Below are 26701 nucleotides of genomic sequence, written 5' to 3' on the forward strand. Positions count from 1 at the left end.
GAGAGGGAGAGGGGTTGGACCTCAGTGCATAAGCTAAAACAACAATTCTCAAATGCATCCAAACTGGACATTCAGATTCAAAATAAATGCGTCCTCACATGTGTTTTCCAGCGGATGTTTTCAGATTAAGTATTACATTTAGATTAATAGGGATTTACTTCACTTATGGGATGTTAAGTTTTAATTTGGTACTTCAGAATTGCCAAACATCACAGAATTGCTACTCATACCAACATAAAGTTTACAACGTCCACATTAACACTTTGAACAACTTGCTTGTAGGAGGAAAACACATTATCAAATTATGTTTGGTCTAATATGCATTTCCTCTTCTTTTCCAAACTAGATCTGGGAAGCTGGAAGGTGGAGGGGAGCAAGGAAGACTCTCTTTTTTAACATGGGGTTTGGGAGAAACAAATTCAGATTAATAGTTTTTTTCATTGGTGCAGTCTTTATAATACAGTGCCAGCTATCACCTAAAAGCCACTTAACAGTATCCAAGGATGAAGTGCAGTAATCCGCGTTTGGTTTTTACAGAAATATATAAAATGGCAAAAATTATATGTGTGGCAGTCTGTTATTTCTTCTTCTTTCTTTTTTTGCTTGGCCCACCCATAGGCAACATTTGGATCTCACAGAGTCATTCTGCTCTCTTTCTTTAGGCAGAATAAGAGCGCAATCCTGAAGGGGAGGATTGTTCCCGCGGCAGCCAGGAGCGGCGGAGCCATGACACCTCCTCAGAGGCTTCCCAACTGCCGTGAACACACACACAAAAAAAACTTTAAAAAATTATAGGAAAAGGGGGGGGAAAGGCCCCATTCAAAAAAGTGAAGCTGTGCCACCAAAAAATGGGGTGCAGCCTTGCTGCTGCTCAAGGGGGCATTCCCGGGGCAAAAGGGCTGTGGAAGCTGCCTACAGGTAGATCCACCCCAGGAATGCCCTCCCCATGCTGGTGTGGGCTTTCCCTTCCAGGAAAGCCCTGTTAGTGAGGCTGCATTGGTGCCAGGGGCCGGTGGCACTCTGATGCTGGTATGTTTGCCCTTGCGACAACGTAGATGCCACCTTGTTTCATGATAAGGTGGCTCCTAGGCCGATGCAGGGTCACGCTGGCTCCAAAAGAGTTTCGCCCCCCTTCAGGAATGGGCTGTAAGTCTCCTAAACATTTACTTATGGACTATTCAGACTCTCAAAAAGGTTGGGAGGTTGTTTTTTGCTGTCAAGTCACAGCTGACTTCTGGCGACCCCGTAGGGTTTTCAAGGCAAGAGACGTTCAGAGGTGGTTTGCCATTGCATCATGACCCTGGTATTCCTTGGAGGTCTCCCATCTAAATACTACTCAGGGTTAGGGCTAAGAGTGTGTGACTGGCCCAAGGTCATCTAGCAAGCTTTCATGGCATGAGTGGGGATTTGTACCTGAGTTTTCCAAGTCCTAGTCCAACACCTTATCCACTATACCATGCTTCTCTCCTCAAAGAGATTGCTGTAGTGAAAATCTAGGGTAGACTATAAGTAATGGGTATTTTATAAATTTGCTTGAGTGCTATGTGCTTGCTACTGCACCTGCCTCTTTAGTGCCACTCAAGTAACATGGGGAGAATATGTATGGGTAGAAAATGCTATCAACTCAACTCAATCACATAGATGGCAGCTGCCATACATGTAATAGGTAACCTGGGTCTAAGGAAGGTCTTAAAATAAACCATTATAAATCTAAGATTATGATCTTCACTAAGAGGAGAAAATTGCCTCTTTTTCGCTGGGTATTAGATGGCTTTGAGGTTGACCAAGTCAAGGAGTTTGTTTACCTTGGCATTCTTTTTGCCCGTAACCTAAATTGGAATGCCCATCAAAAAGCAGTGTCCAACAAAATTAAACCTGGGGTTGGTGCTATTGTCAATTTTTTTCACACCAAAGGTGGCAAATATATTCCAGGGGCTATTCAGGTTTTTAACCTGAAAATTACCCCAATTATCCTCTTTGGTGTTGCCATCTGGATTACAGTCATCAATGAATCTATAGATCGTCCACTGCTTCAGTTCTTACGAAAACTTCTAAATGCCCCTCGATGTGTTGCTGGCGTTACTCTTCGTTCTGAGTTTGGCCAAATGTCACTTGAAGCTAGGGCGTGGTTGGCCGCCTTTAAACTACACCTTAAACTGTGCTTTAGCACTGAGGGGTTCCTAGCTTCTCTGAAGCATGACCCTTTTAAATCCTCATGGCAAAAAATCTTAGATGAGAAACTGGCGTTGTTGGGCTTCTCGCAGTATATGTTAACAGATCTTGAGAAAACTGAAGCTTTTGCCAAAATTAAAAAGCACATTAAAGAGCTCGATTATAACAGCACTACTTTTCGTGCTCGTCGTGTCTGTTCATCCCAGTTCTTCGGAATACCCCCTCCACGTGGTCTGCCTGCCTATACATATTATCTAACAACTCCTCGTCTCTGTAGAGCTTTTTGCTTGGCTAGATTGAATGCTAACCCTTCTATGGTAATGCAGGGCAGAATTCTGAATATACCATACTCAGACAGTATCTGCCCTTGCTCTTCTGGCTCTATTGACTCATTAGCTCATGCCCTTTTGGAATGCCGCTTTTTCAAGGAACTTCGATCGCACTATATTTCCCCCCTTTTAATATACAAATCCAATGCCTCTGTGACTGACATAATGCCTTTTTTACTAAGTGATAGGGACCCCAAGGCTACATTGTCAGTGGCAAGATTTGTTTCAGTCCTTATATCCCTCCAACACTAGATATATGCTGCTCAAGATCAATTGATCAAGGAGCTTCTAAGGGATAAAAGGAAAGGTAACCTGGGTCACAGGTAAACACCACAAAGTCATATTGATTTCAATGGAAGTGCTTGCTTAAATCTTTCTTATGGATATTCAGACCTCCACACAACAATGGTTTCAATGACCTTAAATGTTCTTTAGGACTCTGATGTAACTCTGCTTACTCAAAACCTATACGGCTGTAACAGATTTAACAGTGATATCGTGAAATCTGATGTTCTTTTGCTCCTTGTATGTAATCTCCTCCTAATTTTCTCTTACTGTTGATTGTCCTATTTATATGCATTTCACTTTTTTGGTGCAAAATCTGAATATCCTAATAAGAAACTACAGTGCGCTGCAGGGCTGTACTAACATTGACATTAGACTGATTTTAACAAATTGCTGGCGAAAGAAAGGGGAGACAACAAATTGCAACTCCACAGTTTTTATGCATCTTCTGCTGAAGTACTCCCTTGGTTGGCAAAGGGCTCATAATAACTCCAACGACAGATAACAAGACAGATAAGGCCAAGGCGCTAGAACGACGACATCCTTAATGAAATAACACAATCAGTTTCAAATCCATATGGCTCCACCAGGGAATTTAAAAAGTTGCTGTAGGGAGATGCACTTCTTTTCTTCATCCCAATTTACTGAAGGCCTGATCTTTAATCTTCTGGTAAAGCATTTTCCTAATTATCAATTGCAAAAGCAAACCATGAGGTTTTTTACATTTAACACATTTATTGACAAGAATCAGTAGGATAAATCCCCCCAGACTGCCAGCCCAATCAACTAAAGGGACGTGTGGGTGCTTCTTCTTTATCTTATATGCCGACTTTCTCTACTTTTTACTGAGAATCAAACCAGCTTACAACCTCCTTCCCTTCCTCTCCCCACAAGAGGCATCTTGTGAGGTAGGTGGGGCTGAGAGAGTTCACAGAGAACTGTGACTGGCCCAAGGTCGCCCAGCAGGCTTCATGCGGAGGAGTGGGAAATCAAACCTGGTTCTCCAGATTAGAGTCTGCTGCTCTTGGCCACTACACCACACTGGTTCAGAAAAACAATGGGGGCAACTAAACCACAGAAACCAATTCTGCCCCCAGCTCCATCTCAAAAAGTTGAAGCTGCCTTTCAACAGCAGTCCCTGAAGGAAGGGATATTGCTAAGTCTTTCTGTAGGACTTACATATGAGCAGATAGCTGCTGCAGGGCATTCTGTTGGGAGGAAATTGGAAACAAACAAACAAAAATATGAAAGAGACCTGTGGTAGGTACACGAGGAGCGGTTCATTCTGTCTTCCTTTTATCTGTGGTACAGTTTTATAATGGCAGATGTGATCAAACTGAGCCAAATTAATCTACAAACCAAATTAAAAAGAAACTCTAATTGAGGCTTACATCTCTTACTTTGGGGATTTAAGTTATTAAATTACTTGTTCTTCCCCCTTGCACAAATACGCTTCACTCTTTCATGCCAGAAGTTCCATAAATATATGGATACTTTAAATAGTCTTTTAGCAAGTCCTAACCTATGGAGTCATCTTACCTATCTAAAGCAAAGCACAAGAAGAGAAAGAAAATCTCTCCCTTTAGTCTAATCCCTGACTTCTGTCAAGAGCTATGAAATCGTATGGTAAAGTTAATTAATTATGGAGTCAATTGGGGTTTTGTACCCAGATATTTTCCTGATGTAGGTCTTTGAACGTCTGCCCACACTAAGCTCATGAATCAGTGTCATTTACAATGTGCATTAAGATAATTGAACATAGTAAAGAGGAAATATATACAAGAGAGCTAATATTTCATGTAGAAAAGCTCATTTTATCAGTGCCAGAAAGTCAGACCACCGCATAGTTGGCATCTTTGGAGCAAAGCTTCACAGGAACCTGCAGTGTACAAATATCTTCCATATTTTGCATTTATTTTCTCTATGGATGAAAAAGATATAGTAAAAACGTTTAAATTACACCCCCTAAACATTAAGGTACTGTGGTCAGGTTCTTAAGACCGAGTTTAGGTCTGTTGGATGAGATTTTAAACTTTTAAAAATAATCCAAATCTGGTTGGACATGACTAAATCTCTAGATTCTAGACAAAATATTTAAAAGGAAATTATGTGTATACTTTTTCTTAGCTCAAAACATAACTTTCTAGTATAGGTTTAGTATCCCTTATCCGGACATCCAAACTGACCTGAAAACCAGACCGTTTGAGCCATGCAGGCAGATTCACGCCGCCCAAAACAAGGTACAGAGGAGACAGGAAGGAGGATTGTGGGGGGGGGGGGAGCCAGCTTTCCTTCCGGGGAGGAGGAGACTACCACTGGCACATCTGCTAGTAGCTGCTTCATTCTCTTTTCCTGACGATCAGCTATCCCAAGATACGGAAAGATCCAAAATACGGACCACTTCTGGTCCCAAACAGTCCTGATAAGAGACACTCAACCTGTCACAATGAGGGTTGTACACCTCAGATCGGATCTTGCAAAGAGGAGGAAAATAGCTGCAAGTTCAACAAAGGACTCTTTGAAGGCTACAGTTGCTGATGCTCCACTTATGCGGGAGCTTGTATAACCTTTTTGTGCAACAGAAGACCAATTTTGGATTTAGTTTCATTCTTACGGTGCCCCGTTCTAGCACAAGAGGCTTTAAAATCATGGCCTAAGAAATATCCACCTCCCTTTCACTTTTTACTTAACATCTAGCCTGATAAAGAGTTCTGAAGAACTAGAAAGCTAACATACAAGCTTGCATTATTTTGTTCGGTTTTAATAAAAGGGTATTATTGCATTACTTGTTTTTAGCATTTGTGATGTTTTGTGGTGGTGATCGTCTCCGGTATCATTGTGTTATTTATTAATTCATAAGTTATTTTATAATTATGTGAATATCTCAGTGAGACACCCATATTGAAGTTTTTGGAATGCACTAAGTTAAATATAAATAATTACCTTTGAAAGGTAAATGATAAATCTACTTCACAGTAACTGTCTAGCAGCCAAGGTAGCTCTAGAAATGGACATATGGCTAATATCTAGAATAACAAGATCTATGATTTGTTATAAAAATCCTGTTGTTTTTAATTCTTCTGAGCACACTCCCAAACAGATCTCAGAATCCTACTCTGTTTAATTAGGCTTACTCCCAGGAACGTGTTTGAAGGATTGCACAGCCAGTGACTTTAGCAGAGCGCCCTCAGCTTTAAAGCACTGAATAGGACCTTCTGTAGGGTTTTGTTCAGCGAGGCTCAAAGGATACCGTTCTTCCCTCTCCTTTCTTACTATTTCTTGTAGTTGACTAGCATTCAAACTGACGTTTCAAAATGAAATTTGGCAGCTTTTGAGTTCATAAGAGAGATATGGAAAATAGAATTAAACTATACTTAAAGATTTATGAAGTCCAGATTTGGACTGAGCTTTAATATACTATACGTTTGTCCCAAATAACATGCTTTTGCCCAATAGAATAGTTTATGTGGGACCTTATGATATTTTAGATAAACAACAGCTTCATAATATTATCTGAGGTTTTTCCCCATTTTTGAAATAGTCCCAGGAAAATTTAGATTACAGTTTTAATATAAAAAGCTATGCACCTCACATCTTTCCAAAATCAAGCTAGCTGTTATTCAGACCACCACTTGAGTAAGACAAAGTAAAACACAGCTTTCCAAAAGCCCCGGCTTCTTCTTCATTGCTTTTCAACCACATTTTGGACATACCTTGCCATTTAAGGCACTTCTTTCCCTGCGTGATCCTATGCAGAGCAACTTTGCTCTAAGCCCATTTATTTCAGCTGGGAAGGCTGCGAGAGCGCTGCGCTACTGGTTAAGTTTAAATTCAAATTGGTAGAGTCATTGGAAAATTGAAACACCTGCTAAAGGTTGATTGTGCAAAAAAGGAAAGCGAGCTGTCTGGGCTAAAGGCTTTCAAGAGCATTAAATAGAGGGCTAGTTGGGGGTTCATAGTGTAGTGTCATAAACCTCGAAGTTGTTCTGCCCTTTCTGGTGCATATGTGTACAATCTGGATCTTAGTATCCAGTAAATAGAATCAGTGAAAATTTTGCTTCAGCAGGCCTTAGAAACCACGTATTTGCCCTCCTGATCCTGTGCGATCAGATGAGAATGGATATCTTTTGCCAAAATGAAATTAATTTCAATGGAATGAACTAATATGGCCATGAAAAAAAATCCATGTGCAAATTTGACAGCTTCAGTGAGACGAATGAGCAAATTATTGTGAACTAGTGAATGTTGAACTTTGGGACCTCTCTCGGAGCTAGCTTTTACAAGTGTTCTGAGAACATTGGTGGTGCTGTATAAATAGGCATGATCTGTATAAATACGCATTGGAGAGCCAGCGTGGTGAAGTGGTTAAGAGCCGGGTTTGATTCCCCACTCCTCCACATGAAGCCTGCTGGGGGCCCTTGGGCTAGTCACAGTTCTCTCAGAACTCTCTCAGCCTCACCTGCCTCACAAGGTGTCTGCTGTGGGGAGAGGAAGGGAAGGAGATTGTGATTGTAAGCTGGTTTGATTCTCCTTAAAAAGGTAGAGAAAATCGGCATATAAAAACCAACTCTTCTTCTTCTTCTTGGGTGAATCACCAGTGACCAGTGACTTCCCCTAGGTCCCTATTCTCTATACTCTTCCTCGACCCCCAAATGTACACATGGATGTAAGGCTATAAATGAAGTTAAAAAATAAATGAATATATCTAGATTTTGGCAACCCTAGTTAAACTAGACTAGCAGATGTCACATAGAATTTGTTTCCTCTTATATCACAATAGAAGTCATTTGATGTGGCATGAGGAGCCACAGGTGCAAGTCTAATGATCAGTTTTTCTTTCTTGTTGACTAGTTAACTGTTAACTCAAATAAAAGCTATGTATTTTTTTGAAGAATTGTTTGGATCAGGTTTGAACTCTTTTTTTCTATTTTTCAGATGTATATTTTTAAGTGTCATTTGCCATCAAAAAGTAGTTAATTTCTTTAAACCTGTGTAATGAATTTATGTGCTATGATTGATAAGAAGACTAAAAATAAAGACTTCACTTTCCTTTCTCTCGGTTTTCCTCACAATTTTCTGTTTTGTGTCCTTCTTAAGAATCTCAACAGTTGAATGAGCTGCATTTGGGTCTGTGGAAAGAGAGTGGAATGGAGCCCTGCTTCTAAGATTTGTATACTGACCAGTATTTAATTTGAAACACTTCCAAAAGAAAAGCCATTAATTCACAAGATGCCTTCAAGAGCCCCCTCCCTTGGACATGTGTTAGACAAGCTCAGTTGCCCAGCAAAGTACGCCAGTATTCTTATACCCCTGTTGCAAGGCAGGGTTGGGGGGTGGGTGTTGAAGGAGACATCTGGAGCTGAGAGCCAAGGGCTAAACAGTACTTGGTAGAGGTGATATTTTAACTGCAGAACTCCCAGATGACAGCTCATTCTTTTAGGCACTATACCACATGATCTTCAATACACAGCTGTAGATGTCACGGCCTCCATGAAAGGGACACTGTTCCAAGTCGACATGGATCTAGCTATGGGAAGCACTGTAGGTGCTGGTGCTTCCAACAAATAACAAGACATTTCCCTATCTATGTGCAGAATTGGACATTGAAGAAAGCTGATGGGAAGAAAGTAGATTCCTTTCAAATGTGGTGTTGGAGGAGAGCGTTACGGATACCGTGGATGGCCAAAAAAACCCAAATCAGTGGGTTATAGATCAAATCAAGCCTGAACTGACCCTAGAAGCTAAAATGACTAAACTGAGGCTATCGTATTTTGGTCACATTATGAGAAGACAAGAGTCATTGGAAAAGACAGTCATGCTATGAAAAGTTGAGGGCAACAGGAAAAGAGGAAGATCCAACAAGAGATGGATTGACTCAATAAAGGAAGCCACAGCCCTCAGTTTGCAAGATCTGAGCTAGGCTGTCAAAGATAGGACATTTTGGAGGACACTGATTCATAGGGTTGCCATGAGTTGGAAGTGACTTGACAGTTAAATAGTACAGTTGTGCTGTGCTGCATTTTATTTATCTGCTTTATACATACCTTTTTGTAATTGCACACACACACATGTGCAGAATACCTCTAGTGCCAAATATGCCCACTGTAAGCGACCGTAACATTTTTATCATAGTAAACTTAAAACAGGTGCTTCACTTACATAACTGAGCTTAAAGAGAAAAAGTCTGCTTAAACCCACACTCTGAACCCCACCATATAATTCAGGTGGTTCACAGAATGTGCCTCTATTGTGCCTAGCCAATCCATTCATGTAGAGAACAGCAACATGCAATCCAGCACATCCACCAATGCTAATGACTAGAAATGTTTCTTATGATTATGACAGCTGAAAAATATCCCAGTGTGACTGCAGAAACTGCTATTAGGAAGGTGATGCTGTAGCCATTAAAAACACGGGGTCACATATAACCATACCTCTCCGAGATAGCCAGACTGCATTTTATGATCCACGGAAACCATTTTTTGTATATAATAACTGAGGGCCTATACACTGGCCAGATGTGCTCCCTACCAGCTGCCATATTAGAAGGGAGATTTAAGAAGATCCCCAGGGTGGAGAGACTTTGCCCGTGTAACCCAGGGGAGCTGGAAACCATTGAGCATGTATTTTTGAGATGTCCCCTCTACAAGTCAGCCCGCTTCAATAGTATTGACCCTTTGATTAGGAAAATGGGCTCTGGTGATGAGTGTGAATGGGCCAAAAGGTTTCTGTTGGGAGACAGCTCACCAATCACCACCCAGGTCACAAAATACTGTGCAGTAGCAATGAAGCTAAGTCGCCTTAATGTACTTCCTTAATCTGTGGAAGCGTAAAATTGGATGATTCCAAATTTTGTTGGCCCTGGTTGTAAACATTTACACTGTATGGTCAGTTTCTGTTGTACCTATTTTATCTGGCATATTGGCCGCAAATAAAATTTATTTATTTATGTCTTAACTGCCTCAGAGTCTCTAGAAATGTGGTCGCAGCCTAGATTCAATTACAGAAAGCAAATCATCAGCATATGAAAATTCTTAAAACCATGTTTTCCATGATAGCTTCATTAATAAAAAATGAAATGTTTTGTACACATGCTGTAAAGATGAAACAATCCTTTGTACACATTATTCCCAAGCGATCTTTCATGTGAAACATCTTGCAAAAAGTTCAGATGGATGGCCGGCATGTTTCATATCAAACTACAACTGCAATAGGAATAAGCAGGAAGTCAATTGTAAAGGCTCATCAAAGTCACATTGAAGGCACCAATAAACTAAAATGAAAAATTATTTCAAAAAGGGGAAAGGAAAGGAGGAGAATTCAATCACGGCCCATTTTAGGCCAGATTGCTGGTCCACACTCTGATACTTGGAAACTTGCCAAACAAGCACATTTCAAAAGGCAAAAAGAGGAGGAGGAGGAAGAGGAAGAAGAGGAGGAAGAAGAAGAGGGTTTTTATATGCCGACTTTCTCTACCACTTAAGGGAGAATTAATCTCCCGTCCCCTCCCCACAACAGACACTCTGTGAGGTAGGTCGGGTTGAGAGAGTGTGACTAGCCCAAGGTCACCCAGCTGGCTTCATGTGTAGGAGTGGGAAAACAAATCCAGTTCACCAGATTAGCCTCCACCACTCATGTGGAGGAGTGGGGAATCAAAGCCGGTTCTCCAGATCAGACTCCACCGCTCTTAACCACTACACCACGCTGGCTCCCTGGTGGCCGACAAGTTCACAGCTTGACTACAGTGTTTTAGTACTTTAAAAAAAAAAACTTACGCATAAATCCAAACACATTATAAAACATCAAAGTTAATGAAAACAAGTTACATGTAGCCAGTATACTGCAATTATAAAAAAGTATGTTTAAAGCAGATAAATACAATTCAGCACAGAACAACTGTACTGCTTAACTGTTCTCCTGCCTAATACCTACCCAAACAGAAAGCTTTTGTTTCCAATTCCAAAACACACCCCTTTCTCAAGTTTCTGCTGCAGTCTTGCCCAAAAACAATTAAGAACACACACATGGAGGCTTGCATTACATCTAATTTTAGTACCAAAGAGGAAGTTATGCATTTTGTAAAACTTACAGAAAGTGTCCCCAACATGGTGCCCATGGGCACCATATGCCCGCTGACACCTTTCTGGTGCCTGCCAAGTGTTTTCAGAAAAGGGCTGGGCCAGGTGGGGCTTTTGGCCAGTAGGGCTTCTGATTGGCTTTGCAGATTTTTTTTAAATGTTGCTTTGGCAGCAGCTGCCACAACAGCACAAGGATCTTCACTGTGTGACTGTAGGTAAGCTACAGCAGATATTTGGTGGCTGTGCCCACCACCCTGTGACTACAGGCTCAAAAAAGGTTGGGGACCCCTATCTTAGAGGAAGTTGTAGTAATTAATGAATACATGAAGCTGCCTTATACTGAATCAGACCCTTGGTCCATCAAAGTCAGTATTGTCTACTCAGACCGGCAGTGACTCTCCAGGGTCTCGGGCTGAGGTCTTTCACATCACCTACCTGCCTAGTCCCTTTAACTGGAGATGCTGAGGATTGAACCTGGGACCTTCTGCATGCAAAACAGATGCTCTGCCACTGAGCCATGGCGCCACAAATGGACATGTAATTTTATAAAATGGGTCTACTTTCAGAGTCATATAGAGTTGGAGGGAGAATACTTTCAAACGTTAACAGTCCAGTAAGTCTACACATCTTGGCAGTTTCATAATGATTAAAAAGGTAAAAGTCCCCTGTGCAAGCACTGGGTCATTCCTGACCCATGGGGTGACATCACATCCCGACGTTTACTAGGCAGACTTTGTTTATGGGGTGGTTTGCCATTGCCTTCCCCAGTCAACTACACTTTACCCCCCAGCAAGCTGGGTACTCAATTTTCCTGACCTCGGAAGGACGGAAGGCTGAGTCAACCTTGAGCAGACTACCTGAAACCAACTTCCGTCGGGATCGAACTCAGGTCGTGAACAGAGCTTGGACTGTAGTACTGCAGCTTACAACTCTGCACCACGGGGCTAATCATAATGATTAGCGTCCAAATATCTTACCGTACCATGAGGACATAGAAGAACTAACAAACATAAGTTGAAAAGTTGAGATCAAAGTCAAAATATGAGATCAAATTCAAATTGAATGATCTGCACTGTTTACGCACTTGATTCAGCTCGCAGAAGTTGGGGCCTGGATTTGTATTGGTCATTACGGGAGGCACACCACTGCTACAAAAAACAACTACAACCCTGTTTATGTCTACCCCTCCTCTGAACACCTAAATGCATGACACAACACCATTGTGCTGAGAACTTTACCCTGGTGAATCTCACACTTTGTATTACTACATTTTTTGGAAGGGCACAGGAGGGGAAAAGATATGGGCCACTAGCCATGCAAATTCCATAACGTCCACTTCTGGCCTGAGGGACTTAATATTCAGCAACCTGTAAACTAAGATATTAGTTTGTATGGTAAAAAAAAATGTGTACCAAGAATAAATTAAACACACTCAGATACAATTAGAAAAGTGATGCTGAACATAAGCCATGCAAAGTTTTCATTTTAATTGATGTGTTGCGTGGCTCTTTACTGAAAGTGATATCAAAGCGACTATAACCAAGGGTGTTTCCCTCCCTTAAGGGTTACTTTGTAAATAAAACAGAGGTAATAAAGAGCTTACCCGATGAAGAGAACTCCCCCTGAATGATTTTAGTAAAACTAGTTTATTACACTGCAACAGTGTAAAACACTACACACTTACGCAGCAGACTGCATCACTGGAAAAGTTTATCACGCCCCATACTTAACCACCTAACCCACTATACACAGAGGACAGCATCTGTAAGTAAGTAAATATTTATTACGGTCCTAGACCAGAACGCTGTTATATACATAGAATTAAAAGTATAACGTAGGCTATAACTATAAACATCCTATCATTAGACTCCATATGATTGATAATCATTCATCACCACTAAAATATAAGATAAAATAATATTTTTTTAAAATGGGTAAAAGAAGATATATAATAATAACTGCTTATGATCCTTCCTGTACCAGTGTAGCCCATGATTTCCTGATCTTTAAGACCAGCCAGCCAAATTTTGCCACGTTAAAAGTCAACTCCTATCTGACAGCATAGTATAAAGGTAAAATATTCTATTCTTCCCTGGCAAGCCTTTCATTATAGGAACAATCAAAGCCTCCCGAATATGCCTGTAGATTTTACAGTCAAAAACAACATGTTCTAAAGATTCAGCATGCCCCTCTTTACATAAACATTCACAATCCTCAAGAGGAATCCTTTTGAATCTACCCTCCAGAATAGCTGAGGGGAGTTCATTATAACGCAACAAGGTAAATGCTCCCTTATAATCTGGATTGTCTAGATGGAAAATGTAAGATGCTGTAAGCATTTTATTAAGGGTGCTACTATCACTGGCCAGAATTCAAAGGACTTTGTGGGTGGGGTCTGCAGTCTCCCCACTGCAGCCTCTTATGCCCCCTGAGCTCCTTGGGGAACCCTCCTAAGGAGCTCTTCAAGGGACCCCCCTAAGGAGAACCTGATGAAGGCTAAGGCATACAGCCAAAAGGGAAAATCAGAAGCCTACCTATGCAGACATAGCAGCACTCACCGCTTGCGCATGGGGTTCTACTAAACAAAAAACTGCTAACAGGCTGTTTGATACTGAAGTACCTGGTGCCAACCAGAAGGCAAAGAGAGTGATGAGAAAGAAAAAAACCTGGAGTACAAAGTTTGAAAAATTAGTTCAAATGAGACATGATTAGAATCTTCTGAGGTTTATTAAAAGCAAATTAGCAGTAGATTAATCAACCTATCCTTTTGTTGTTTAACAAGAAGAGGCCAATTTTAAATCTGCAGTGCTAAGAATCAAGGCCTTTTCTCTCTCTATTCATCAGGCTATTTTGATCCTGGCATATAAGAGCCACTACAGGTGCCTCATTTTCAAAGAAGTTCCATGATGGGGTGGGGGGAGAAGCTAAATTAACATTTGATAGGGACCACACAGAACAGAACAGCAGCTACTATCATCAGAAGAAAAATGCATTTTACAATATTTCTGCAAATGAACACAGCTACTGTGATCTTCCTCGTGTTTCCAGTTCAGGTACCACATTGTTCATAGATCATCCAGTTGTACACACTGTTAGTTACAGGAGCTTGCTGACTGCACTGATATCTGTGACAGATCTGGTTGCAAAACGGAATAAAAAGAAAATGCTAGAGCTGGCCTCACTTGCAATAACGTGGTCATTTTGGGGGTATTAATATGTAGGTTACCTTGACATTTCCTTCAGTATTGCAAAAAAAACCATCTATATTGAGGTTTTGGTAAAAGGCAAATGTATTTAATCAATTAATTACAAAACAATGATTAATTAACTAAAATTATTTCATCACCTGGCAGGAGTTGCGCACATTTTTTTTGTACCAATATTCAGTAGGTTATTGTGGAAACATACAACTGTTTTGACAGCAAACACACTCAAAGGGACCATGTTTCACCCTAAAGGACAGAGTCCCAGCCTGACAAACAACCCCTGCTCCATCCTGAATTCCATTACCTTTTCCTTTAAGCATGGCATAGATTGGGGGGGGGGACGATCCTAGAACAATGCAGATTACGAGTAGGGCAGCTCACATTTTAATGTTGCTCATTTGGGTTTACTTGAAAATCTAAATGCAGTGTAGCTTCATAACTGTATCATGACGCCTATGAATTATCATCTATGCACATACGAACTGGTTCAAGGAATGAAATCCATCTTATGTCTAAGTATTGCGAAATTCACAGATCTCTGTTATGTGGTTAGATAATCCATTTTGTTTCCCCATAAACAGATTTCCAACACATTCCCTTAATCTAATGTAAATGTACATTTAGTAATACTTGTCTAAAAAGGAAAGTTGAGTAGCACACACTTATGATAAGCTGTGAACAAGGACAAGATTAGCCATTCCTAAAGGACATTCGGGGTCCTCTGTACGTCAGATGAATGGCAACCAGAGACAAGACTATAACAGAATATAAAATGGAAAAAATATTATGGGAAATTTTATTAAACCATAATGAGTTTGCCCCAGTGTCACAAACATAAATGACTCAACTTTCATCAGGTGGCACTAAGCCCCAGAAATGAAAAAAGTCCGTAAATTGAATTATCCTCACTTTCACTTCTGCATACTTTTCATCTCAAAGACACTGGGTCAGTTATATAGCCTCTTGAGCGGCCTTGTCTATAGTTAGTACATAGGGTTGCCAGCCTCCAGGTACTAGCTAGGGATCTCCCGCTATTACAACGGATCTCCAGCTGATAGAGATCAGTTCACCTGGAGAAAATGGTCGCTTTGGCAATTAGACTCTATGGCATTGAAGTGACTCCCCTCCCCAAATCCGGCATCCTCAGGCTCCGCCCCAGAAATCTCCTGGTAAAGAGGGTCCTGGAAACCCTATTAGTACAACAGTTTGTAGGGTGCCCACACACATCCTTGCAAGCGCCTCCTGATGTGGCTCAGGGGAACAAAGGCATATTTGTATACCCCATCTTGCTTTTTGAAAGAAAGGAAAAAAACCAACTACACGTTTGGATACATTAAATGAGAGGCCCAATTTTCTAAAGCAAAGAATTAGTTACCAGGGAACAACTTGATCATTATGAACAACACTGTGAACACATCTTTTTCTTATATTTACTGTAACAAAAACACTTTCCTCCTCTTACCGGGTTCTGTCTTCTGCTTGGTGAGGTGCTTGTGGTTGGTAAACATCGTTGTGGAGTCCTGAGAGGATGGCCTATCCTCCAAGTCAGATTCTGGGATGGTATCACAGCTTCCTAAATTGCAAACAAAATATTTTGTTTTTGAAGAGGATTTTTTTTTTAAAAAAAAATGAAGGCAAAAAAGTGAAAGAAATCATTTCCCGAAATGTATCATAAACAAATGTTAACAGCTGAAAAAATTATATTTCAAGCTGGCACAGACTGTTCGTCTGTTTGAGCGACTGCACTGCATGATGCAAGTAGTATGCCCCAGGATCCCTTTCTGATAGGGTTGCCAGGTCACTCTTTGCAACCAGCGGGAGATTTGGGGGGTGGAATCTGAGGAGGGCGAGGTTTGGGGAGGGAAGGGACTTCAATGCCATAGAGTCCAATTGGCAAAGTGGCCATTTTCTCCAGGTGAACTGGTCTCTATTGGCTGGAGATCAGTTGTAATAGTGGGAGATCTTCAGCTAGTACCTGGAGGTTGGCAACCCTCCTTTCCGGATCAAAAGCTCTTGGGTGCAATCGGTATCCCAGTGTCTGCAATAACCTAGAGAGAATGTGTCATAACCTATGACACATTATTTCACTAGAACCCTGAGAATATTGCTGTCGCTGTTGTAACTTGTAGGGTTATAGGCTGTATCCCCGAGTTCCGTAGAATCAGAGGTAGTCCACCCGTGTCCGTATCATAGCAGCTCTAGACTGCATGAGGGGGGTCACATGATCAACAGCTCTCCCATGGGGATAAACATTGCCACACATAGAAAAATAGCCTGTCAAGCAGAAGGCCAGATTAGAATCTAGTTCTCCCTTACATAATTACATTTGCAGGGATTTTTTTTTTTAATTGCAGGGACTGTTGTGCAATCTTCATCTGCCGTCAGGAGTGACTCAATCCAGACACAGGTTTACTACCGCTGTAGTTAGACCTAAGAAAGTACAGAATTGTGTATCTGTCAGCTATTTATTGAATTAAAACACTTGATGCCACCCTTCTTCCAAGGAGCTCATGGTGGCCTATATTGTTCTCTCCCTTCTTCCATTTTATCCTCCCAACAACCCTGTGAGGTAGGCTGGGGAGGAGGGAGAGAGCATGCATGTGTGTGTGACTGGCTCATAGGTCACCCAGTGACTTTCAAGGCAGAGAGGGGATCTGACCTTGGTCTCCCAGGTTTGAATCCAGCCCTCTAACAATTGCTCTGCCTGTACATACATGGAAAAAAATTCTGAGTAGGGCCTCTCCTGCTGATCCTTATGGATTATGGCTCCAATGAAAGACACTTCCTAGGGACCCAAAGATGTATAACTATAACTATATATAAAACAAAAGACAATCATTTTGAATATACCTGGAAGCAAAACAGCAGCTATGCAATTACAGGAGAAGATCCACACATGCACAGACCATTTAGATCAGTGGTTCCCAACCATTTTTTGACCAGGGACCACTAGGACTTTTTTGTTCGGTGCAGGGACTCCAAGGTTCAAAATAAAAATTCCAAGAATTTGAAAATAAACTTTAATCATAACTGTTAGTTAAACATTAAATATTTGAATATATTTTTATAATAGAGAACTTTTAATTGAAAATCAATGTGATTTTTGAGCTTGCATCCTTTTTACAAGCTGGGCAATTCTGGGGCTAATACTGTTGCTCAGAGCTACACGAATATCATCACTTGCTTCTAATCGATTTCTGGTCTTGTTCTTAATTATAAGCAAAGCAGAAAACCTTTTTCGCATAAATAAGTTGTGGAGAAGAGCATAAGATATCGCAAGACGAATCCCCAAACTGTAGGATATGAAATTGCTTTTTTACACCAGAACTCTTCAAGAGAAACTGATTCAAACGCATCCTTACAGTGCCTATCATTTTGGAATTCAATGAGCTCTTCCTGGATTTCTTCTGCAGCCTCTTCAACAGCAATACCAAAATGATTGCGAATCAGCTTTTGGGTATCTTTTGATTCGGTCTGGTTATATTCCGGGAACTTTATAACTTTGTTTCGCGGACCTTAATTTAGTTCTCGCGGACCCCTGGGGGTCCACGGACCCCCGGTTGGGAACCAGTGATTTAGATAAAGGTTGTCCCCTGTGCAAGCACCGAGTCATTCCTGACCCATGGGGTGATGGCACATCCTGACGTTTACTAGGCAGACTATGATTACGGAGTGGTTTGTCATTGCCTTCCCAAGATGGGTACTCGTTTTACCAACCGCAGAAGGATGGAAGACTGTGTCAACCTTGAGCCGGCAACCTGAAACCAACCTCTGTCAGGTCATGAGCAGAGCTTGGACTGCAGTAATGCAGCTTACCACTCTGCACCCCAGGGCACAGACCATTTACCCATCAGAAAAGAGGATGAGAAGCAGTGACAGCCTATGGATACCATGTAGTAACCCGGATGCCCGCAAAGAGCTTGGAGGCATGCAGAGGATTTTTTCTCAGAGGAATGGGGGAAAACCATGAATGTGTAGAGCATTTCTTTTCACAGTTGAAAGTGCTGTGCCTTCTGCATTCAGAAAGGCAGGTAAAACAGTTAAAATTTTATAAAATTCTGAGCAACATTTGAACTTTATTCAATTATTCGATCAAAGTGAAAATTAGTATTTTGTCAAGCGAGGCCTCTCACTGGATTGCTTAGAGGATCTGGTCTCAAGCAGCACTGAGAGCAGTTTCCCACCTAGGCAGTGGCAATAATCATTGATGGTGTAGCTGGGTTACTACGCTTCAGGTTAGGATGGAATGCCTTTCTAAAACTTCAGCTATATGAAAGAAGAAAAGCTATATTAAGCTGACCAACAGCATTATCAATTCCTGCATTGCACATTTCATATAGCCAGCTTCATACAGGACTCTGTTGCAAAAAACAATTTATTTATATTTAAAGGAAAAAAAACCCCACTCCTTTAATCTCATATAATCCTTACGTCTCAGATAAAAACAAATCTTGTGAACATAACAAGCTATTAAAATTCATACAAATAACCCCTTTAGACAGTATTTTGTAACACTGAAATGGAGCAAAATGTCACGTACTCCATTAGCACATATAAGGTTTCTCCATATAACTAAAAAATGCTCAAAGTTTATTTTGAAAACTGAAATCCCAAAGGCTATATATAGCCTTGAAAATTAATACCTTTTATACCAAACTATTTCATTAGGCACCAGCACAATTTTCCAGTTGAGGTAATTTAATCGCTGTCAAAAAAATGTCGCCTTGCCCTTAGGCACCTCGAGCTATTGGCTGGAAGGAAGCACGACATCCTGATTTTGGTTTTGATCCCAGGTGTGTTAAGATCTACCTGTCAACTGACACTGTCAAAATGTACCAGTATTAGAAGAGTAATTTTCCATTGTCTTATGTTCCTTACATACAATTAATAGAATCCCTTATTTTTTTTAAAAAAATAGAGAAATACTTACATGGACAGACTAAAAGAACTTGAAAATGAAAGCAAAATGTTAACCGAAAACTGCCTATTTTTCACCCCTAACCCAAATATTTCATTATTCTTCAGCGTAATGTGCTAGCAACTTTATTCCTTTGTGAAGGAAAAATGAGCCCAAATTAAGGCCCTTTTAACCCCCTTAAAGGTAAAGGTCCCCTGTGCAAGCACCGGGTCATTCCTGACCCATGGGGCGACGTCACATCCCGACGTTTTCTAGGCAGACTTTGTTTTGCGGGGTGGTTTGCCAGTGCCTTCCCCAGTCATCTTCCCTTTACCCCCAGCGAGCTGGGTACTCATTTTACCGACCTCGGAAGGATGGAAGGCTGAGTCAACCTTGAGCCGGCTACCTGAAACCAACTTCCGCTGGGATTGAACTCAGGTCATGAGCAGAGCTTCGACTGCAGTACTGCAGCTTTACCACTCTGCGCCACGGGGCTCCTTTTACCCTCCTTATAATACTTTGCCCCAATTTTAACTGAGGGCCAATTCCCTCTTTGTTGTGTATCCTGATACTTCATGGAAGATCGCAAAGCTTAAAAAAAAAAGGTTGATATGTTCCCTTAAAATATTCTGGAGGGGTCGTTAAGGAAGTATTAACCACTATTTTTTAAATTTTTTAAAGAGATCTGCCATAAATCTTATGCAAACAACCACACTTCAGATGTTTTGGGGTTGTTAATTTTGTATTTGAGTGGGCAACATAGCATGTGTGACTGCCCTAAATATCAAAAAGAATATTCTTCCAGTAACAGCACTGAAACTTAAAGAGTGTGAAGAGGTGGCTACTTTCACTCACTTTCAACACCATCCTCTGGTAGTCACAGGCATTGCTTTGAGCAAACTGTCTCCGCAAATCATATGCACCATGTGCATTTTGTAGGGTTGTTACTGCTAAAAAGAGCCTTATAGAAAACAATGTGCATATGCAACTTGACCTTACCCAACTGTAAGTATGTATGTGTGTGCATGTATGTGGTGGGGTAATCAAAGCTTTCTACTGCAAAGATGATGAAAAAAAATCTGATGAAACTGCCATAAACATGCAGTTGCAACCTCCTAGGGTATCCTGAAGCCACCCACTCATAGAGGAAACATTTAGAAACCGCTAGTAAAGGGACAGGTTTAATCTCGGTTTCTCGTTTTATTAAATCATGGTTCATCACCGTCTGCACATGCTTGAATGCCTTTCACTGAATCAAAAGTAGTGAATCCTCCTTAGTGAATGGGTGTGCACGAATGTTCATTTTTTTGGGTGTGATCAAGTGAACAAGTATGTCATTTTATGTGGGTTCTGTCCTGTACTTCGAAAGTTGCTGCTTTATTACTTCTCGATGGTTGTTATGCAAGAGGTGATTCAACAATCCACAAAAATCCTACAAATAAATCACATTTCTAAAAACAGAATGGAAAAGTCTATTGCAAAAAATTCTATTTTAGAGAACAAAGCAAAACCATTTCTGGGATTCATCATGAATTTTCTTTGAAAATTTCCTTTCCCTTTCAACATATACAATTATTTTTTCAGCACAGTGAACTAAAGCCAAACTAGACAGGACAATGACAGAACTGAGTTGCTGCCGAATCCCTATAATGTACACTTAAAGGTTACAAATGGATACAGCAACCTTCCCACCCACCCCAGGTGCCTTAAATCACCCCACCCTGGCTTTAGAGAAATCTGACATGTCATGAATTGGACCATGTAGTTGTTACATCTGATTTGTCTCCCGAATCTAAAAAATGCATAGTTTTGCCGGCAGTTATGAGAAAATTATTTTTCACAACTGTTCACTACTATCTTCAATCGAGCAGCATAACTGGTTACATGTAAAGAAGTCCATGGGTTTCTTCCACCTGATATGAAAAGGCATTGGACGAGGACAGCAAGTGTAAAGTTTAAACTTTTAACAGGGCAGTCTTCTACAGTGGCTCAATTTGAGCATGACCATCAGGAGTGGGAGAAAAAAAAAACTTAACCATGTGAAGTTGCACACAGAGAATATCTCACTTAAACAGGGTCATCTAGCCTAAGTGAGCAGCATTAGTGTAATCAGGATCCATTGTTCCAGAAAGTAACATTCGGACGTTCTGATGCTGTATATGTAGTGACTAAGGACCAAATTGAAATGAAATACCGATGTGGAATAAGGAACTAATAAAATTTTCCTTACATTGAATTCAAAATGGGTCTTGATTTCAATCCTGTAACTAAAAGTATGTCAGCCTTCAAAACCCTCAGGAATGGCTATTCCCCAACCACGTGAGTATACATAATGCTTTCTTTTCCTGTATTTTGCATTGCTTTCTAGTTGAGAAGAAATCTAAACAACCCACTCAAAGGACTGAAAAAAACAGGGCATAATTATTTGTATCCACTGATGATTACTTAAGGAAACTGTACCAAGAACAAGAGCACGTTAGAAAAAAAGAAAAAAAGACTGGCACATAAATCTGACAGTTTGGAAAACATTCAAGTTGAAAAGTTCTCCAGATGTAAGTCTGTAAACAGTGATTCATAAAATGAATTTCCCCATTAATTGTTGGCAAAGACAGCATCCAGGATATGTTATTGTATTATGACCTATTCTTTCCCCCTTTTCTGTGTAGCTAAATTCTTGTTTGACACCACAGATCTTTTATCAGTTGTGATAAATCCAGCAAGCGAGCTGTGGTCAGCAGAACTATTTGATAGCGTATAACATTCATAAAATTACAGCCAAGCAATTGTGAACTTTGCTCATCGAAGGAAATGGGACCCCCTCTTGTTTATTTTCGCTTACTGTGCTCAACACCACATTTTGTGCTCAACTTTGGGGAAAAGACACATATCTAAAGAAAGCAAACAAGTAAAACATGTCTGTATTTTATTAATATACTGACCATTTTGTAAAAAGTTCCCCATACAATGTTTTAAACATATTGCAATAACAAAAAAGTAGGACAATAAAAAAACTCAAAAATAAATTTAATTTTTTTTTACTTTGCAAGATAATCAAGGATAAAGCTTAATTGCCAGTCTCTAATTTTATATACCTTCCTTCACAGAATGCAAATTGCGGGCTTAATCTAGTATAAGTATAAGTTCCTAGAAAATCTAACACCACATTATAACAGCAATGACTCCATTGGTTCTCAACGATAAACTACGGCCCTTTTCTGGAATAAATTTGTAACTAAAGAGGATTATAATAATAAATAATTCTCATTACATATACAACAGCTGACAATAATAAGAATATTGTTATAAGAACAAATATCCATGTTTTACATCTTACAGTGATATAAAATGGGGGGGGGGAGCTTGAAGATTAAAAAAGCAAGTGAAATCCTAGGCACTTCCTTTGCTACAGGTTTTTCTCTCTCTTATTGCTAGCATTTGATCCTGGAAAGCACCATGGTAACATATAACTTCAAGATACTCCCAGGAATGAAACGTCTAAGCGTTTTACAAATATAACTTCAAGAATGCCTGATATCTACTGGGGTGCTTTTTGGTGAACAGATAAATATAAAGTTCACCGGATTAACTACTTTGACAAGTACGGGTCCAATTAAAACAGGTTATCCACTGCCTAGACAAACGGAAGCATACATAAAGACTAACAATTACACATTATTCTAGACATGATTTCCCTGTTCCACTTATTTTCAAAGGTTAAATTGTCCTACAAACGTTTGTGTGTGTGTGTGGGGGGAGGATCATAAGATCATAAGATGTGTTGCTAATGAAGAAAATATGTAAACTATGTGAAGAAACATGTCTCCCTCAACGAGTTCATCAAATGATGGAACTACTTAAACTCTCACTCTCACAGGAAACCTTTCCGAATTCTAGACCAAGTCATAATTGAGACTCTGTCTGCAACTTAAACTGAAACATTTACGCTCAGTATTCTGTGCATAAAAACAGAGATTGCAATGCCAAACGTGTCTCTTAAATCAAGTTAGGTCCCTGTCAAGTTAATGAGATTGGCTTAAATCTAATTTAATGGGGAGGGGGAGTGGATCCTTTTACTTGCTTTTCTAAGGCTTACTCCAGGGTTTGCCTTAATTTCCCCTAAATTAGAGACTATCTTTCTTTATGAACACCAAGTCTCTGAAATAAACGACAAAATTCCATACATTAAAAAACCCTACATTTTAGCAGTATAGAAACAGGCAAAAGGTGATGTTGATTAAGGCGCACTAATCTGCAGCCTTTTGGAAACATATTTCCTAGGTCTGATGCCTCTATTCAATGTAGGGTTTTTTTTATCATCACTGTGGCTTCAGAGAAATGTCCTTTTTAGTACTTTCTCTAGTGAACAGAAGTCGACGACAAATATATTCTTTTAAGGCAATAAGCTAGGACGATCAAAGTAATTATATTTGATGGACTGAGTGACATTACAACTGGTACTAATACTAATCAAGCTCAGTTTTACTCCTCTGTCCAGTCATGGCAGAATGACAAAGCAGTCATGGCCAACCTCTAGACCTCCTCATAGAGACACTGATGAGTCAGCTCTGGGGACCTCACATTCCTTGAAACTGAGGGATAGAGATTTTGAAGGGGAGCTCGTGAAGGATAATGATACACTGCACTTAAACCATGGACCAACGACTCAGGCCTTTTGGTTGAGGAGCATGAATCAATCATTCCCATTCCCATAAAGGCTGCTAGAGAAGAGAAACGGCAAGGATTTTTAACTGCCCACCAGAGTACCACACTTCACATTTCTTGCAAATACACCTGAGGGACAATGCTCGGGCAGTCTGCTCTTTGGAGGAAAAATAAAGTTGAGATTTGGAGCAATTTCTGCTAATTCCTGTGAACTCACAATGGGTCCACAATACCCAGTTCTGACTGGCTGCCTAATAACTTCCTGTCTGCAACAGACCTGACCTTTTCTGCCTGCCAATCATTGCTTTAAATACGGCGGGGGGGGGGGGGAGATCACTACCATTTCTGACACTTCTCTGACAAATGCAGATAAATCCTCTGACCAAGGAACCTCTGCATTCTAATAGAGTAGTAAATACATAATTAAAATATTGAACAGTGGTTAAATGAACAGCATTGCATTATTATAGACTACCATAATACAGTAGTTAGAAAAAATGTTAATCTGTCATTTTCAGCTCATTCCTGAGCCTGGGGGATGAAAGGCTTAGGAGGCGGCAAGGGGCTTATGTTGGTGTCCTTGCCACTTGCGCCGTGCAAACTGGCACAGACGCCGACGTAATTCCACTTGTGTCAGCCCCCCAGGACTGCCGCAGCAGTGTGGCCCTAGGATGCTGGCTTGGCCTCCCACCGGCGTCCTGCTGGCACAAGTTCTTACACTGGCGTCCCAGGAGGTGGGTTCCCGGGGCATTCTGGGGGCGGGGCTGCTGGTAGGCAGCTTCCTAACCCCTTCCAGGTCGGGTACGACCCCCTCCACCACGGCGGTGCTGCATCAGCTTTTTGCTGGTGCAGCATCGCTGTTTGCAATGGGGTTATTTCCCCCATTTTTGATTTTTTGGTTTTTTAAAAGCCTTTTTTAGCCTTGCAGCGGCCGGGAAACCGCTTTGGAGGCACCACAGCAGCGTCTCAGCCACTGCAAGGCTCAGGAATAAGCTGCTACTCTCTTTCAAATGAGGGCTTTATTTCTTTGGGGCAGTTTGCTCAGTAGTGTTCATACATTTCACATGCCTATTGGTAGAATGTATGGGAGAAAATGATGGACATGGCAGGTTTTAGTTTCAGAATACAACCATTTCTGCAAGCAAATCCTCATTTTAAATTACTAGATCTTTTTACACCCCTGAATATGCAAGATATTTCAGCAGTAGTAATGCTTGCTGAAGTCTTCAAATCCTTTTGGCCATGTTTCCAGGATGAGGTTGAGCACATGTGGTATGCAACTCATAGGAATAGCACTGGGAAACAAACCACTGAATAACAGATTTAACAGCTGTTTTCTTTAGAATCACAATATCATTCAGTACCAGAAACACTTCAGTAGTGCTTCAATAAATCATGGCTCAGTGTAGAATAAACTTATCTTGCTTTTCAGGAACTACTGAAAAAGTCTGTTCATTCTGAGCATATTATAACTAAAAACAATAATTGCATGGGTATGCATTCCCTGGATACAGCCACCATACCTTCCCTTCTGATCGGAGCAGAGATTTGGAAGGGTTCCCTTTTCTCATGGCTAATGGGCATGAAAAATCACTTTAAATTAAGGCCTTTACAAGAGAACTATCAACTTAGACAATATCTCGACAAACTTGAGGCAAATTGTCTCACATGCTTTATAAATTTAAAATTGTCCCAAATCAGTGGCCTTTTCCCTCTTGTTCTAGACTTGAATCCTCTGTCATACTTTTGTGTATCAAATACATTCAGCAAAATCAACATTAATATTAAAAAGGGGTAGTACAATGGCATATGTTTAATGCAATCTACATATAACCAGGCAAAAAAAAACCTGGGAGGAGCTAAAGCTCACCCAGTTTAACTCTGTGTTCTGAGGCAGAACAAATTATATTTAACAGATGACTGATACATATTTAACCTGGCCAGAATCTGCCATGCACAAATTTGACTCTTCCCTTTAAAGACCCCCCTCAAAAGTCTGAGCATAATCCAAAATTCCATGAAATTAGAGGGTATGCTTCTGGAGGGGAAAATTGTGCTTTGGGCACAAAGGCCTCTCTGCATCCCTATTTTTTTTTTTTAATGTCCAAAGGAAAACAGTCCGCAGTCTCCATTGATAATTCGAATCATAGCAAAGAATCTCCTGAATGGTTGTTAGTATCTTTTCCCCTAAAATTAAGTAATAAACTTTCTAAAAGAGGCTGCTATGGAAGAAGGTGAGCACGTAAAACTGTAACCTGGCTTTCCCTCCTTCTTCACTACTTCCTCCTCCAGATTGCATTCTGAATGCGTGCTGCCTAGTGGGAGACATCAGGAATATAAAATGGGAGACAAATCTTACTGGCAACTGTTCAACAAAAATAATCAAAAACAGTATTTGCAAGAGAATAAAGAATTGCCTTCCTTATTCCTAAAATATTACTATGGAATAATCAAACCTGGTGAACAAATAAATAAGGAATATAAACCTCCAACTTTCTCATTTTGGCAAATCCTCCTCTCCTGAGTCATTAAAGACCTTTGTATAATCTTTGGGGTGCTTATGAACGAGTCAGAAAAAGCGAAAGCACAGACCACTATCATAATATGAAACCATACCTTCTGGGATCTGAAATAAATTAGAAACTACTGATGAATTTAAGCCAAGTCTGTTTCTTTTAATGAACTATAAGCTTAAAGGCTGGTTGCTGATGGCACTTAAAAGGCCACTGGGTGAATTTCATTTGGAAATATACCATAGGAGTTTTGTGCAGCTTAACATTTTAATATATTACATCTTCCTCCAAGGAGCTTGAGCAGCATACGTGGTTGTTCCAACATGTTCTCGGAACCAGGTACTGGCCATGAACCCAGGCCAGCTTATCCCCAGAGATGGAACTGCATCAGATGCCTTCAGACCATTCTCCATACATGCTGGGACATTTTAAAAAAAAAATTTTTTACAGTCAACCTAGATTTAAACCATTACAGTTATACACAGGAACTGAATTAATAAAAATGCTGTCAACAAATATCAGGTAGGAATGAGTAACAGGGAATAGTACTCACTAATGC

The 26701-nt window shown here is 40.4% G+C and overlaps 1 protein-coding gene across 1 annotated transcript in view; it reads right to left on the reverse strand.

Moving 5' to 3' along the window:
• BBS9 (Bardet-Biedl syndrome 9) overlaps window positions 1-26701 on the reverse strand; it is a 258515-nt gene that overhangs the window by 93734 nt on the left and 138080 nt on the right. Inside the window, exon 21 of the mRNA XM_056857693.1 lies at window positions 15533-15643. Within this exon, the coding sequence (XP_056713671.1) occupies window positions 15533-15643 (111 nt within the window). The remainder of the gene's footprint in view (window positions 1-15532; window positions 15644-26701) is intronic.

Source organism: Euleptes europaea, chromosome 11 (genome assembly GCF_029931775.1).
Source record: "Euleptes europaea isolate rEulEur1 chromosome 11, rEulEur1.hap1, whole genome shotgun sequence".
NCBI lineage: Eukaryota > Metazoa > Chordata > Lepidosauria > Squamata > Sphaerodactylidae > Euleptes > Euleptes europaea.